General features: G+C 53.2%; 1 protein-coding gene across 6 annotated transcripts; it reads left to right on the plus strand.

The window, feature by feature from the left end:
- The first annotated feature begins 2,528 nt into the window (after window positions 1-2,528).
- Window positions 2,529-13,683, plus strand: SH2D2A (SH2 domain containing 2A). 6 transcript variants are annotated; one of them, XM_001167540.7, is made up of 9 exons: window positions 2,529-3,248; window positions 3,829-3,917; window positions 4,701-4,885; window positions 5,628-5,717; window positions 5,906-6,074; window positions 10,124-10,270; window positions 10,441-10,728; window positions 12,582-12,752; window positions 13,353-13,683. In XM_001167540.7, exons 1-8 carry the CDS (start codon window positions 3,215-3,217, stop codon window positions 12,747-12,749), a joined length of 1,170 nt encoding a protein of 389 aa, XP_001167540.3. In that variant the 5' UTR covers window positions 2,529-3,214; the 3' UTR covers window positions 12,750-12,752; window positions 13,353-13,683. The 6 variants fall into 6 exon arrangements, with proteins under 6 accessions (XP_001167540.3, XP_009432938.3, XP_009432969.3 ...); XM_009434663.5 differs by having other exon boundaries at window positions 3,054-3,248; window positions 3,811-3,917; window positions 10,121-10,270; XM_009434694.5 differs by having other exon boundaries at window positions 3,055-3,248; window positions 3,860-3,917; window positions 10,121-10,270.
- Window positions 13,684-15,872: the final 2,189 nt, after the last annotated feature.

Consider the following 15,872-nt stretch of genomic DNA (forward strand, 5'->3'; position numbering starts at 1 on the left):
AGTGGGAGAAAACATTCTCAAACTGTGCATCCAACAACACCCAGTGCCCAGAATCTCAAGGAACTCAAACAAATCAGGAAGAAAAAAACAAATAGGCCAGGCATGATGGCTCATGCCTGTAATCCCAGCAATTTGGGAGGTCAAAGCGGGTGGATCACCTGAGGTCAGGAGTTCCAGACCAGCCTGACCAACATGGAGAAACCCCATCTCTACTAAAAATACAAAATTAGCCAGGCGTGGTGGCGCATGCCTGTAATCCCAGCTACTCAGGAGGCTGAGGCAGGAGAATCTGTTGAACCTGAGAGGCGGAGGTGCAGTGAGCCGAGATTATGCCATTGCACTCCAGCATGGGCAACAAGAGCGAAACTCCATCTAAAAAAAACAATAAAAATAAAAATAAAAATAAAAAAATAATAATCCCATCAAAAAGTGAGCAAAGGACATGAATAGACATTTCTCAAAAGAAAGTATACAAACAGCCAACAAACATATGAAAAAATGCTCAACATCACAATCATCAGGGAAATGCAAATTAAAATCACAATGAGATACCACCTTATTTCTGCAAGAATGGCCATAATTAAAAAGTCAAAAAACAATAGATGTGATGAGGTGCGGTGGCTTATGCCTGTGATCCCAGCACTTTGGGAGCCTGAGGCAGGGGGATCACCTGAGGTCAGGAGTTCGAGACCAGCCTGGCCAACATGGTGAAACCCGATTATTTTCTACTAAAAATACAAAAATTAGCCAGGCATGGTGGTGCTCACCTGTAGTCCCAGCTACAAGGGAGGTTGAGGCAGGAGAATCACTTGAACCTGGGAGGCAGAGGTTGCAGTGAGCCGAGATCGCGCCATTGCACTCCAGCCTGGGTGACAGAGTGAGACTTCATCTCAAACACGGACACACACACACACACAGACACACAAATAGATGTTGGCATGGATGTGGTGAAAAGGGAACAGTTTTACATTGCTAGTGGGAATGTAAATTAGTAAAACCACTATGAAAAACAGTATGGAGATTCCTTAAAAAAACAAAAGTAGAAATACCATTATTTCCAGCAATCCCACTACTGGGTGTCTATTCAAAGGAAAAGAAGTCACTCTATTAAAAAGACACATGCACACGCATGTTTATAGCAGCACAATTTGCAATTGCAAAGATATGAAACCAACCTAAGTGCCCATCAACCAATGACTGGATAAAGAAAATGTGGTATATCTGCATCATGGAATACTACTCAGCCAAAAAAGGAACGAAATGATGTCTTTTGCAGTATCTTGGTTGGAGCTGGAGGCCATTATTCTAAGTGGAGTAACTCAGGAATGGAAAATCAAATATCGTATGTTCTCACTTATTAGTGGGAGCTAAGCTATGAGGACACAAAGGCATGAGAGTGATATAAGGGAATTTGGGGACTTGGGGGGAAGGTTGGGTGAGGAATAAAAGGTTACATATTGGGGACAGTGTACACTGCTTGGGTGCCAGGTGCATTAAAATCTCAGAAATCACCACTAGGTAACTTACCCATGTAGCCAAAACCCAACCGTACCCCAAAAATTATTAAAAATTTAGAGCATGTTTTTAAAAGCAAAAAAACAGTACACAATTTTTTAAAAAACAGTAAGTCTTGGCAAGTCCATCTCCCCCATCTGACATCTTGAAACAAAGTTTTTTTTTCCTCTCTGGGTTCTCAGTACCAAGAACAGTGCATAGCACATAGTCATGAACCTTTGGCCTAAATCACAGTGAAATTAGTGAAAGGAAGTCTACCTTCTAGTCCCAGCACTCACACCAACTTCTCAGACACTGAAAGACCCTGGCCAAGGCACTCCTCTGAGCTTCTGGTAAATGGGGATAATGTTCCTGTCCCCTTCTTAGTTTGTGAAGATAAATTCAGAGAGAAATGGGATTGGTCCTTTGGTATGGTGGGAAGTCTAAGCACATTGAAAGTTTAAGACATTAGCACTGGCCAGTGCAGTGGCTCACGCCTGTAATCCCAACACTTTGGGAGGCCGAGGAGGGTGGATCACTTGACGCCAGGAGTTCAAGACCAGCCTGGCCAACATGGTGAAACCCTGTCTCTACTAAAAATACAAAAATTAGCCAGGCATGGTGGTACAAGCCTGTAATCCCAGCTACTTGGGAGGCTGAGGCACAAGAATCCCTTGAACCTGGGAGGCGGAAGTTGCAGTGAGCTGAGATTGTGCCACTGCAGTCCAGCCTGGGCGACAGAGCTAGACTCTGTCTCAAAAAAAAAAAGATGTCAACACTGATGTTATTAATGACAACTGCTGATAGTGTTGATACTAATGATGACCTGCTTAGCTGGAGGAATTCTCTTTCCTTCCTCCAATATTGCCTGGTTTTGCCCTAACTCAGCTCCATTATCTGCTGAATGATGGAAGCCAGGCCCCCTCCTCTCTAACCCCTTGTCTCATAGATTTCTTTATTATTATTATTATTATTATTATTATTATTATTTTAAAAATAGTGATGGGCTCTCACTATGTTACCCAGGGCTGATCATGAACTCCTGGGCTCAAGCGATTCTCTCGCCTGAGCCTCCCAAAGTACTGGGATTACAAGCATGAGCCACCATGCCCAGACTCATAGATTTCACATGTCCTCAAAAAGTCCTTCCAGAAGTCTGACCCACATCCTTCCTGTTGCAGCCCTGCCCCCTCCCTTCCTCATGTCTCCTCAAAGCATGATCCATAAGCACCTTGTGTGGCTTATCCTTGAGGTTGACATCCCCATTCCCACTGCTCAGAACAGGCCAAGAGGCAGAGTGGGAGATTTTCCAGAGAGAAAGAAATAGAAGCCAAGAGAGATGAGAGAGAGAGAGAGAGAGAGAGAGAGAGAGAGAGAGAGAAAGGGAAGTTCTAGTTTGGGGTGAGGGAGCAGAGAAAGAATCTGGAGGGATGAAGGTCAGGCAGCAGTAAGGGCTTCCTAACACCTAAACACAGAGTGACACAGATACCCCCCACCGCTATACCACCGCTATCTACAGCTGCGTGGCTTCCGGGGGTGGGACAATCGTCTTAAGGCTTTCCATGACGTGAGTCCTCGCCAGAACTAAGGCTGTGGGTAAGGCGACATTTCCTGCCCCCGGGGCCAGGGTGAGAGGAGAGATGATGAGTTGCTGAGTGTGCACACCTTTCCGGAACACATACACACACCCTGCTCTGGGATCCCTTGTGAGGCTGCCCTCATGGAGTTCCCCCTGGCCCAGATATGTCCCCAAGGTAAGTGTGAAGTTGAAGGATATGGGTGGGAGGGGGCACAAAGACCCCCATCCCCCTGCCCTCCCTCCTGGGCTTGAGCTCCCACTTCAGGGATGAGGGGCCCCACTCTAAGCCAGAGCTGGCAAAGCTGATTGGCAGGGTGTCCACAACCCTGCCTGGGGCTCCATGCCCACTCATCCCTGAGGATAAAGGTGACAGGGTTTGTTGAGGGCTTCTCAGAGAGGAGAGAGGAGGGAGCAGGAGGATGAAGGGAGAAGGAGGCAGAAGATCCTGGACCAGAAGAAGGGCCTGCCCTGAAGTGATCTGCCTCCCTGACCATTCGAAGGCCAGCCTGACTCCCAGCCTCTCCTTCTAGGCACCTGGTGTCCCTCACAACCTCCTCTGGCAGCATTAGCCCCCCATGCCGCCTTGGCTACTTAACCTCATGCCTGAGAAACTCCCCTGCTGCCCTTCTGCGTTTTTCCTGTCGTTAAGACTGTCCCAGCCCTCCAGGTCCCCTGAGCCTGGGAGGAGGGGTGGGAGGCAGAGACAGACATAGTTCCTCTCTGAGAAACCCCGGCAGCCCTCTTTGTGCTCACAGGGAGTCACGAAGCCCCCATCCCAACCTTCAGCACCTTCCAGATCACAGACATGACCCGCAGGAGCTGCCAGAACCTGGGCTACACTGCGGTGAGTGGAAACCTGGGGCGGCAGCGTGGTGCAGCTCCCTCATCTCTCCCACCCTCCCATGGGGAAGGACTTGCAGATGGACAAAGGCCACTCCAAGAGAAGGCAGGAATGATCCGGGTCTGCCAACGGGCTGGGGCACAGAGAGAGAGAACGAAAATGAGGAGTACCTCCTTCATGCGCTGAGTTGCCCACTCACTCCTTACTGCTCCTAGGCCCTCTGGAAGCTCAGGCTGAGTCCGCAGATGACCAGGGTGCAGTGCATTGAGTCCCAGAAGCAGGCATCTGCACTCTGTGTCAGTGACCATTTGCCCAGTGCATTCCACATTCCCGTCTCAGTCCTTCTCTCCTGCCCAGTCAATAATTTTCCCTGCGAACTAGGTCAGTCCCTCATATTATGAAGTAAGCCCTCCCTCATTCTGGCCTCTAGGGTGACTTCCTGGGTCATGTTTCTTCATCCTCCAGGCCAGGGAATGACTCTGTCCATCTGGAAGGCTGTGCTGCCTTTCCCGCCCCTCCTAGAGCACAGTGTGACAGCTCACTGCTGCTGGATTAAAAGCCCTCAGGACCCAGAGGGCAAAGGAGGGAGAGTCTCTGGAAGCCAGAACAGCTGGAGCTGAAGAAGGGATTTAAGTTAGACTTTAGGAAGGACTTTCTGGGCAATTGTACCCTAAAATAGACAGGAGAGGCTGGGTATGAGGAAAAGAAGGTGGCAGGTGGATCGAAGTCAGGAGAAGGCCCACTCATGATGCTGCTTCCCCCTCCTTGAACTCTTCCCTGATCCAGGCATCTCCCCAGGCCCCGGAGGCTGCCTCCAACACAGGGAATGCTGAGAGGGCAGAGGAGGTGCCTGGAGAAGGAAGCCTGTTCCTGCAGGCCGAGACCCGGGCTTGGTTCCAGAAGACCCAGGCCCACTGGCTCCTGCAGCACGGGGCAGCCCCTGCCTGGTTCCATGGCTTCATCACCCGGAGGTGAGTCATGGAGGAGGAAATTGGCCCAGACAGGGGCAGGGCAAGTCCTGGGTCTGGGTCCTGCCACCTGCCAGGAATAGATGAAGGCTCCCACTTCTACCAGTCTGGAGTAGATGGAGGCGCCCACTCCAGGCTCCCACTCCCAGAGTTTTCCTAGCCTTTCACTGAGGCATCTCTCCAGGGGAGATCACTGGAGAGGTTCCAGTCCAGCCCTCTGTGTACCTCAGCTTCCCCTCTCTAGGCCCCATTATCCTCCTGTCCCTAAGGCCTCGAATGCTGGTATTTTCCACCTCTCTCTCCCTCCAGGCTTACTCCATCTTTATCTCCCAGCCCTCTCTTCTTCCACCCTTGCAGAATCTCCCTCCTCCATTTCTCAGCCTCATTTCTCCCTAACTCTTTGTTCACCTCCTCAGTTCAGCTTTGACTTCTGAAATCTGGAAGTCCAACTACTTTCCCATCCCTGTTGCTGCAGTAGCAGCCCCTGCAGGCTGCCTTTTCAGGATGAGGCCAGGGGAGGATGCGGGGGTCTCCTGAATGGGACCCCTGGCCCCTGTCCACGCCTAATCCCTGCAGCGGGAGAGCAGCGCCCACGTGCTCTCTCTCCCCATCTCCGCCCTAGCCTTTCTCTAGCCGCTCCAGCATGCTTGCTTGGGGGTAGGGGTTCCTCGTGAGAGCCGGGGAGACAGAGGCGAGGCTGGAAGTGTCAGAGCAGGGTTCGGCCCCCTCTCTCCGTCACCCACAGGGAGGCAGAGAGGCTGCTGGAGCCCAAGCCTCAGGGATGCTACTTGGTGCGGTTCAGCGAGAGCGCGGTGACCTTCGTGCTGACTTACAGGTGAGGGGCGAGGCCCCGCGCCGGGCGACACGAGGCGGGGCTCGGGAGGGGCGGGGCTTGGGTCTGATCCCGTGAGGAGCCGGGCTCTTAGCTCATTCCCCGGGCTGCTGAAGGTGGGGATCACGCCTCGCGCTGGTGACCCTGGCCGAGGAGCGGGAGATAGTCTGATCCCTAACGGCGCCCTCCAGGAGCCGGACTTGCTGCCGCCACTTCCTGCTGGCCCAGCTCAGGGACGGGCGCCACGTGGTGCTGGGCGAGGACAGCGCCCACGCGCGGCTGCAGGACCTGCTGCGGCACTACACCGCGCACCCGCTCAGCCCCTACGGGGAGACGCTCACCGAGCCCCTGGCCCGACAGGTACGCGCCCCAGACCCTGACCAGAGAGCCCAGGGTCTCGGGCCAGCGCCCCTCCCTCTCAGAGCCCAGGCGCAGGACGCGGCACCAGGCACTTTCTCATCCTGAAACACCACTCGGGCATGCCTCCCTTACCCAGGCATCTTCATCTTCGTGGGAGGGTGGCAGGCCCTTCGAGAAATATGAGCGCTGGGGGACCGTCCTTAAGAGACCAGCCCAGCCACACGGAGTCAGAGGGGCAAGGAGAGGCCAGGGGCACACAGAGTCATTTGGGGTTTTGTTTTTTGTTTTGTTTTGCTTTGTTTTAGACAGAGACTCGCTCTGTCGCGCAGGCTGGAGTGCAGTGGCGCGATCTTCTCTCCCTGCAAACTCCACCTCCCGGGTTCAAGTGATTCTCCTGCCTCAGCCTCCTGAGTCAGCTTCCCCCCTCTAGGCCCCATTATCCTCCTATCCCTAAGGCCTCGAATGCTGGTATTTTCCACCTGGTATTTTCAGCTTTGACTTCTGAAAGCTGAAAGTCCAACTACTTACTTTCCCATCCCTGTTGCTGCAGTAGCAGCCCCTGCAGGCTGCCCTTCCAGGATGAGGCCAGGGGAGGATGCGGGGGTCTCCTGAATGGGACCCCTGAGTAGCTGGGATTACAGGCGTGAGCCACTGCGCCCAGCCTAGTCATTTGTTTTTTAATGTAAGAGATACTTATGGAGTACTTAGGGCCTACCAACTGCTGGCAGGCCCTGAGAATAGACCCATGAACAAGACAGACAGATGGATCTCAAACTCACAAAGCCTACTTTCCAGCAGCAAAAACAGACAAGTAATAGAAATCCAGGGTGGAGACTGTGATTCAAGAAGAAATACAGGGTACCATTTAGCCTAGCAGGCAGCGGTGCACAAGTTCAGGCAGTGCTGAGGGACCACTGTGTGCCACGCAACTTTCTGCGCACTGGAAAAACAGGAGTGAATGTAAATGACCTGAATATCTCTGCCTTCAAGAGCTTCCATTCTAGAAGGAGGAGACAGACGAGTGAGTAATATGGATAACAAGCAAAGAAGACAGAGTCTGTCTAGTAATGATGAGTACACACTGACAAGAAAACCAAACAGCTCCACCAGCAGCTCCACCTTCCAAGCAGACCCAGCCTCCACCCTCCTCATGCCTCCTGGAGGCACCTGCCTCTGCTACACTGGCCCAGGCTGCCGTCATTTCATGTGAAATATTGTTGAAGAGTGACAGGATTGGGGCTGTTCTACACAGGGTGTCAGGGAAGGCCACTCGGGTAAGCAGACATCTGAATAGAGGCCTGTATGAAATAGGAGAAGAGCCATGCAGACAACTGGAGGAAAAGCATTCTCGGCAGCAGGCACAGCAGGTGCAAAGGCCCTGAGGCAGGAGGAGACTTGGTGTGTCTGAGGAATGATGGGAGCAGAGAGGAAGTTAGCATGGGTGGATCCAGTGACTGAGGGATAGAGAGGTAGGAGATGAGATCAGAGGGGTGAGGGAGGGGGGCCCTGTAGACTCTTGTATGCATTTGAAGTTGTATTCTGAGCGAGACGAGGTGGCACTGGAGACTTACAAGCTGAGGGGTGACATGGCCTGGCAAGTTTCGGGAGGAGCAATATTTCACATGAAATGATGGCAGCCTGGGTCAGGGTAGCAGAGGTGGGTGCCTCCAGGAGGCATGAGGAGGGTGGAGGCTGGGTCTCCTCAGAAGGTGGAGCTGCTGGGTTTTTGTGGGATTGGATGAGGAGTGTGAAAAGATGGACTTGTCATTGACTGAGTTGAGAAAAGTTCTAGGAGGAACACATCCAGGCAGGGGGCAGGTGATCAGGAGTTCTGTTTTCTACACGTGCAGTTCAGCATGGAGATGTCAAGTAGGCAGCTGGAATTCAGAGTCTGGGGACTGGGACAAAGGGATGGGCTGCAGACAAATATTGAGAGTCACCAGCACTTAGATGGACTCTAAAACCTTTAGGAGGGGAGAAATCTCACTCGGAAGTCAGTGTAGGTGGGAAGGAAATGAAGCCCAGGTCTCCAGCATTTAGAGTTTGCAGAAATGAGGGGGAACTGACAAAGAAAACAGAGCAGAGCGCTCAGAAAGAGGAGAAAAGCCAGAAGAGTGTGATGCTCTGGAAGCCAAGCGAAGAAAGTGAGTGAAGGCGGGTGAGGGCAGAGGGTGGAATTGACACTAGGTTTGACAGAGAGGAGGTCATTGGTGACCTAGACAAGAAGAGTTTCACAGAACTTGATTTGGGTCAGTTAAAACAAGTGGGGACAGTGCCTGTGGTCACTGCCTTTTCTGTGAGAAACAGGCAGAGACCTGAGATTCACAGGGCGTAGGGAAGTCTGGGGGTGAGGAGGAGCCAGCCTGACCTGAGAAGGCTGAAGGCAGAGCTGTAGAAGTCTGAGATCACACAGAGTCTTGTCACTCAAGCTCTCAGGAGTCTGACTTATTCTGGGGCAATGGGCAGCCACCCAAGGATTGCTAGGGGAGTTTCTGTAAGATTGCTCTGCTCGAAGACTGGAGAGTGGATTGGAAGGGCAAGACGATGCAGGGGGAGGAGTCAGGAGGCCTGAACTAGGGTGCTGGCCGTGTGCATGGAGAAAAGTACTCAGATGTGAACGATATTTAGACAGTGGAAGGAGCAGGACTTGTGTTTGATTTCATGTCAAGAGGGAGGAGGTGGAGGCATCAAGGATGACTCCTAAGGTGCTGTTTCGGCAGCAGGGTGGAGGTGCTACTTTTTATTCCGGAAGGAGATGCTGAGAGAGGAGGGGGTTAGGGCAGGAAAAAGAATTCTTTGATTTCCACAGTATATCTGCAGTACACCTCCCGATGGAGACATGCACTTGGTGGATTGCAGGAGCACGAGAAAAGCCCTGTGACCTTAGCCTACAGTGGCAGCAGGCATGGGGACAGCATTCATGGACCAAGGGCTAACACGGAGCTAAAAGCAGACCCTCTGTGAGACGGAACCATCCCACATGGGGCTCCTCTCTCCTGAGGTGGTCTCTGCCCTTAAAAATGTTAGCTTATGGCCGGGCGCAGTGGCTCACACCTGTAATCCCAGCACTTTGGGAGGCCAAAGTGGCGGATCACCTGAGATCAGGATTTCGAGACCAGCCTGGCCAACATGGCAAAACTCCATCTCTACTAAAAAATACAAACATTAGCTGGGTGTGGTGGTGGGCGCCTGTAATCCTAGCTACTTGGGAGGCTGAGGCAGGAGAATGTCTTGAACCCAGGAGGCGGAGGTTGCAGTGAGCCGAGATTGCGCCACTGCACTGCAGCCTGGATGACAGAATGATACTTGGTCTCAAAAAAAAAAAAAAAAAAAGCTTATATCGCCATAAAGTAACCGGCAGTACAGAAATAAACACAAGCACAGCTGTCATGGAGATTGGTCCCCATGTCAATAATTTTTCAGTTAAAGACGTGTAAAGCCATGTTGCATTTTCAGAACCACAGGCACAAATGGAATCTGGCCTGGCCCTGTGTTCCAGAAGAAATTAAGTTTAATGCAGCCAAGTGTGGTGGCTTACGCCTGTAATCCTAAGACGCAAGAAGGCTGAGGTGGGAGGATCACTTGAACCCAAGAGTTCAAGACCAAGCCTGGGCAACATAGTGAGACCTCATCTCTACAAGAAATGAAAACACAATTAGCCGGTGTGGTGGCACATGCCTGTAGTCCCAGCTACTTGGGAGGCTGAGGCAAGAGGATAGCTTGAGCCCAGGAGGTCAAGGCTGCAGTGAGCTGAGACTGCAACACTACACTTCAGCCTGGGCAACAGAGCGAGACTCTATCTTAAAAAAGAAAAACTTTAATGCTAGATATGGCCTGTGACCAGAGCTTACCACTGCCTCCATCCAACCCTGGGTCTCCCTGCCGTCACCACCCCCTCTTCCTCATCCAGGGAACCCAGCCCAGGCCAAATTTCTGTGCCCCTCCCCCTTCCCCCATCCTCCACTTAGACTGGATTATTTTGTCCTCCTGATCACCTCCCCCACCCCAACGCTCCACTGAGTGCCTCAGACCTCCTTCTTTCCCAGCAGACTCCTGAGCCTGCAGGACTTTTCCTGAGGACCGAAGAATCAAACTTTGGAAGCAAAAGCCAGGACCCAAACCCCCAGTACAGCCCAATCATCAAACAGGGGCAAGCCCTAGTCCCGATGCAGAAAGAGGGGGCCGGGGAGAAGGAGGTATTGGGCTGCAGGGGCTGAGGGAGTGGGAGGACAGGCCTGCGAGGGGGTGCAGGCAGCGGGGAGGAGGAGGGGCCTAGCGGGGGCAGAGGCTCAGGCTGGGAGTTAGGCTGGGGCTTTAACCCTGCCTCCCTCACCCCACTCCTCCCTGGCCTCACCTTCTCTCCCAGCCCTCCCAGCTGCTCAGGCCCAAGCCTCCCATCCCCGCCAAACCTCAGCTGCCCCCAGAAGTCTACACAATCCCTGTTCCACGACACCGCCCGGCCCCACGCCCCAAGCCCTCCAATCCTATCTACAATGAGCCTGATGAACCCATAGCTTTCTATGCCATGGGCCGGGGCAGCCCTGGGGAAGCCCCCAGCAACATCTATGTGGAAGTGGAAGATGAGGGCCTACCCGCCACCCTTGGGCACCCTGTCCTACGGAAGAGCTGGTCCAGGCCTGTCCCAGGAGGCCAGGTAAATGGGTATGCAGGGAAAGGTAGGTGCAAGAAGGTCTCCCTGCAGGTAGATGGGGGAAGGTGAAGAAGGTGTTCAGAGTGGATGCCTGGGGCAGGGTAAGGGGCAGAGGTGTGAGGTGATGTGGGAAGAACAGAATGATCCAGGCACCAGCCTCCCTTCTCCAGGCCCAGAGGCTGCCCCCTCTTCTCCCCAGAGTCACTCAGACCTCATCTTTGTCAAGCCCCCATGCCCTCCTATCTCACACAGAAAACAGAGGCCCCCAGGCAGGGTGCCCCTCCACCTCCCACATCGAGGCTTTTTTGATCTGCGTCCATCTTGTCCTTCAGGCCCTCTTCAGACGCACCTGGGGCTGACCCCACCCCGTGCCTCTCTGGCTCTCCCCTTGGCCTTCACGGCCCTGCTGTCCTGGAGAAAAAGAGCACTTGGGTTCCCTTATGTCATCTCAGTGAGCTCAGGGGAGGGGGACCCTGCTCTCCCAGCCTGCTTCTGTGTACTCCCTGTCTCCCTCTTCCTTCTCCCTAGCCCTAAGTCTTCTTGCCTACCCTTCAAGTCAGTACCTCATGCCATGGGTTAGCCCCAGCAGCCATCCCACCCTCTCCCTCGGCCTCTGCGGCCCTCCCAAAGCCCTTCCCCAGCCTCCCTCCTCAGACCCTTCCCCATCCTCCCTCCTTGCTGGTGCCCCAGGCTCCCTGCTCAGCCTGAGCCTGCTCGCGCTCACCCACACCCCTGCCAACGTCTGCTGTCCTAGAGCTAACGTCACCTGTCCATATCTCCGTCCAAACTTTTTTCCAAGCTTCTGGTCAGTTCCCCCCAGCATCCCTCAGCCCCTCAAACTCAACACGGCCAACAGTGCTCTCACCCTTGCCCTCCAAACAGCTCGGTCCCATGTTCACTGTCCTGATTGCTAACTCTCCAGCTACCCAGCTAGCCAAGCCAGAATCCCAGGGCTCCCTCAGCACAGCTCCCTCTTTACTCCCCCAGTAAGCCACTCATTCCTGCTGGATCTCTTCCTAAGTATATTTTTCCTTCCCCCAGCTCCAGCCCCCATCATTGGGGTCTGGCTTTGTCACCCAGGCTGGAGTGCAGTGGCACAATCATAGCTCACTGCAAACTTGAACTCCTGGGTGCAAGTGATCCTCCCACCTCAGCTGAGATTACAGGCTTGAGCCACCTCACCTGGCTCCCAAGAGCTTCTTAACTGGTTTCCTAACCACCATTCTTGCCACTTCTGATCCACTCTGCACCAAAGAGCCAGAATGGTCTTGCTGAAGCAGCTGCCTGGCCCATGAAGCACTCTAGACTGGGGGGGGGGGGGTCTCACCTCCTTAGCCTTACCACCAGCCACTCCCGTTCTCCTAGAATGATTCACATTTCTCTAAACTCACCAAGTGGTTTCAAGCCTCCTGGGGTTTGCACCCGCCAGTATCTCTGCCTATAGCAACTTCCTGCAACCTCATCCTCCCGCTGCCTGGCAACTTTCTAATCATCCTTCAAGACCAGCTTTCCCTTCTCAGAGGCCACCCCCTGTGCCTTACACACACCTGCCATGCCACTGATCACCTGAGACATCCATCTCCTCCCATCTCCTTCTCTCTGTCCCTTCCCTAGTTTAGAGTGTGAGTTCCCTGAAGGGAGGGGCTGGGACTTACCCATCTGTTTCCAAAGCACCCAGCCCAGTGCCTGGCACAGAGCAGGTGCTCAGGAGATGTTTGTTGAATTAATGAATGAGAGGAGTTTAGATACCCTCTCTGGAAGCCAAAGTCTGTTCAGATCAGATGTCTTGAGACTGCAAGTACACCTAGGAGGCAGAGGGTAGAGGGTGTGACCTAGAACTGTCCTTCTCTCTGCAGAATACAGGTGGCTCCCAGCTGCATTCTGAGAACTCTGTGATTGGGCAAGGCCCTCCCCTGCCCCACCAGCCCCCACCCGCCTGGAGACACACCCTCCCCCACAATCTTTCTAGACAGGTGCTTCAGGAGAGAGGACAGGCATGGCTTCCCCTTGGGCCTCCTCAGTAGGCGGTAAGTCTGAGCTTGGTGAGGATAACTTGGAGCATCAGGTCCAGAGACCTTCACACACACCTGGCACACTTCTCAAGAAATGTGGATGGAATAACCATAGGTGTTCAAAGCTGGAAAGGAGCTCAGCCATCATCTATTGCAAGGATGGCAAAGAGGTGTCATCTTGCATGCCAACTCCAATCCATTGGTCGTGGCTGCCTAGAGTGCTGCATTGGAAAGGATGTTAAGGTCATAACTGAACTCAGCAGAAAAAAAGCACATGATTGATTAGTGATGTCTGCCACGGGTAAGAGCGGGAGGATGAGCAGCATTACATTTGTCCTTAGTGATCAAATTCAGCTCCCTCACTATGCGGAAAAGAAAACATAGCCTGAGAGGGACAGTGACTTGGCCAAGGTCAAGGACTAGAACCAGGCTTCCTGATTCCCTGTTTAGTGCTTTGTTCCTTACCACACATCCACAAACTCAAGTCCATAGGAAACATCAGAGATTTCCTCAAACAGGAAGTCTGGCCACTTTCCAGAGTTCTACTGCATGGAGGCCTGGGTGCTTCATTGGTCCCCTCCTGTGGATCCTGGCTTAACTCTGTCCCCCTGACAGGTCTGGCCTGACCCCCAACAAAGAAGCCTGGAGGTCAGAGAAGCAAATGCGGAGCCTGCTCCCTCCTAAGAAGATCCCAGGAATCCAATGGCTCAGTCCTTGGTGATCTAAGACAGCAAAGAAGTGTGCAAGGAGGGCCCTGTTAGCTCCCACTGTCCTGGTTTCTCCTCCTGGAGTCTAATTTCCTTGGCCCTCTGAGCCTTTTGAGTCTGGGCCCTGGTCCAACGCTGCTGTTGTCTGAGGAATGGTTTGGTGAGAACAGATGTTAGAACTTGTTTGTTGATTCTTGTCTGGCTAATAAATCATCACCAACTGCCTTCTCCTACAGGGATTCAAGTCCTCCAGGCTCCTTCTGTTTCTGTCTCTGACTTTCTCTCTCTCATACTGTGGAAGGCAAGGAGTTGAACTGCCACTGCAGTGAGGGTGGAGGGGCTTGAGGATTGACAGACACCAAGGCCAGGAACACAGACCTCTGCAAACTATTCCTTCTCTAGCTGGGATGGGTTGAGTAGGCAGCCAGGGACATAGGGGTGGCTGTACCACCTGAGGCATAAAGAAAGAGGGGCAGAGAGGTGAGCAGTTGAGGGACAGCCCCTTCACCTCCTCTGCAACCGCCCTGCCAAGTACAGGACTGGGGAGGAGGAAGATGTGTGTGTGAGCCCCTTAGAGGACAGGAATCCCCTCGGAACTGGCTCCAGGCCTCTCATCTTCCCAGCCTCTTGGGCTTAGGCCCTTTGCCTCAATCAGGACCCCATTCTCTCCCCTATCCCTCTTGCTTCCCCATTCTCTGCCCAGACCCACTTCAGAGCCAGCCTCCTGTTCCCGTGCAAAGCTCTACACTCTGGGGCTCTGGCATATGCCCTGGGTCTTACTTTTGTCTCAGACTGGGGACTTTCTTTTTTTTTTTTTTTAGACAGGGTCTTGCCCTGTCGCCCAGGCTGGACTATAGTGGCACGATCATAGCTCAGTGCAGCCTTAGCCTCCCAAGTTGCTGGGACTACAGGTGCCCACCACCAAGCCCAGCTAATTAAAATAAAAAATTTTTTTTGGCTGGGCGTGGTAGCTCATGCCTGCAATCCCAGCACTTTGGGAGGCCGAGGTGGGCAGATCACCTGAGGTCAGGAGTTTGAGAACAGCCTGGCCAATTTGGTGAAACATCTCTACTAAAAATACAAAAGTCAGCCGGGCATGGTGGCACATGCCTGTAATCCCAGCTACTCGGGAGGCTGAGGCAGGAGAATTGCGTGAACCTGGGAGGCGGAGGTTGCAGGGAGCCAAGATCGCACCACTGTACTCCAGCCTGGGCGACAGAGCAAGACTCCGTCTTGGGGGGAAAAAAATTATAGAGACAGGGTCTCACTGTGTTGCCAGAGCTGGTCTCAAACCCCAGGCCTCAAGCTATATTCCTGTCACAGCCTCCCCAAGTGCTGGGATTACAGGTGTGAGCCACCATGCCCAGCCAGACAGGGGGCTTTCTAAGGCAGGGCTGTGTCTGCCCCTGGATTATCCTCAGGGCTCAGAGCAGAGACCACCCCTCCAGAGCTGCCCAGGCCTGGGGACTCCTGTGGTCCCATCTGTGCAGCCTGTTCTTTTCACACTCATTCCTACAAGAGGCTAGTCCAGGCAATCAGCGCCAGTCAGGGCCCCTGTACCTACCTGAGGCACAGGAATCTTCCAGACCCTTTCCTTAGGCCACAGTTCCTAGGCCTGGGCACTGCCACCACCATACCACCCCCAGCCTGGCCCAGGCGCCAGCTCCAGTGACTGGCCAATTCCCCTCCTTTCCACTCCAGTGCTAATCAGCTTAAGGAGAAATATGGTTGCTGAGTCAACAGAGTTGGAGTTCCACTTCCCTTTGTTTAGACCTCAGATCTAAATGTCCTCCTGAGCAAGAGGAGAGGTGGGGAGGGAGGCAGAGGGGCAGGGAGGGAGGAGCAGATGGCTTTGCTGAAATCAGAGAGGAGGCTCAAAGTGCCAGAAAGGTCTCAGATTAGACGCAGGGAGTCAGTTACCTCGTGGCTGATTCCTTGGGGCAGGGGAGGAGGCAGAAAAGAGTGGCATATTTATTATACAGCAAGAGACAGAAATTAGAAAGTCAGAAAATAGATTTCTCCAGACTTTGGGGTGTAACAGAATGGGCAGGTGTGGGGAAGGGACCAGAAATGCCTAGTGACCCACTTGATGTTTCTGGAGGAGAAAGCCTGGAGCAGAACAGGGGCAGGAGCAAAGCCAGGGGCAGAGCAGGACCTAGGGACCCTCTTCTTCCTTCTGTGGCTCCACAGAGCATGGGGTGGACACACCAAAGGGGTGGTGGAGCTCAGATGAAGCTATGGCATCAAGAGCCCTGGGTCTGTTATGACCCTGTGCTAACTAGTTGTGCAACCTTCAGCAGGGGAACTCTTTTTCTGTGACACTGGTCCCTCCATTCCTTATGCATGGAGATGCCTCATTTGCGCACAGGGTCTCATTGCACACAAATGAGACCGTGCAAGTGAAGGGCTTTGAAAAGCAATACTGCTG

Source organism: Pan troglodytes, chromosome 1 (assembly GCF_028858775.2).
Source record: "Pan troglodytes isolate AG18354 chromosome 1, NHGRI_mPanTro3-v2.0_pri, whole genome shotgun sequence".
Lineage (NCBI taxonomy): Eukaryota > Metazoa > Chordata > Mammalia > Primates > Hominidae > Pan > Pan troglodytes.

Excerpts from the sequence above, each read along its gene's own strand:
- SH2D2A (XM_009434663.5), top strand. The coding sequence starts at position 3,215 with ATGGAGTTCCCCCTGGCCCAGATATGTCCCCAAG. Across the intron at positions 3,249-3,810 it reads GGCCCAGATATGTCCCCAAG|CCCTCTTTGTGCTCACAGGG; the intron begins GTAAGTGTGAAG and ends AAACCCCGGCAG. Across the intron at positions 4,886-5,627 it reads CATGGCTTCATCACCCGGAG|GGAGGCAGAGAGGCTGCTGG; the intron begins GTGAGTCATGGA and ends CGTCACCCACAG.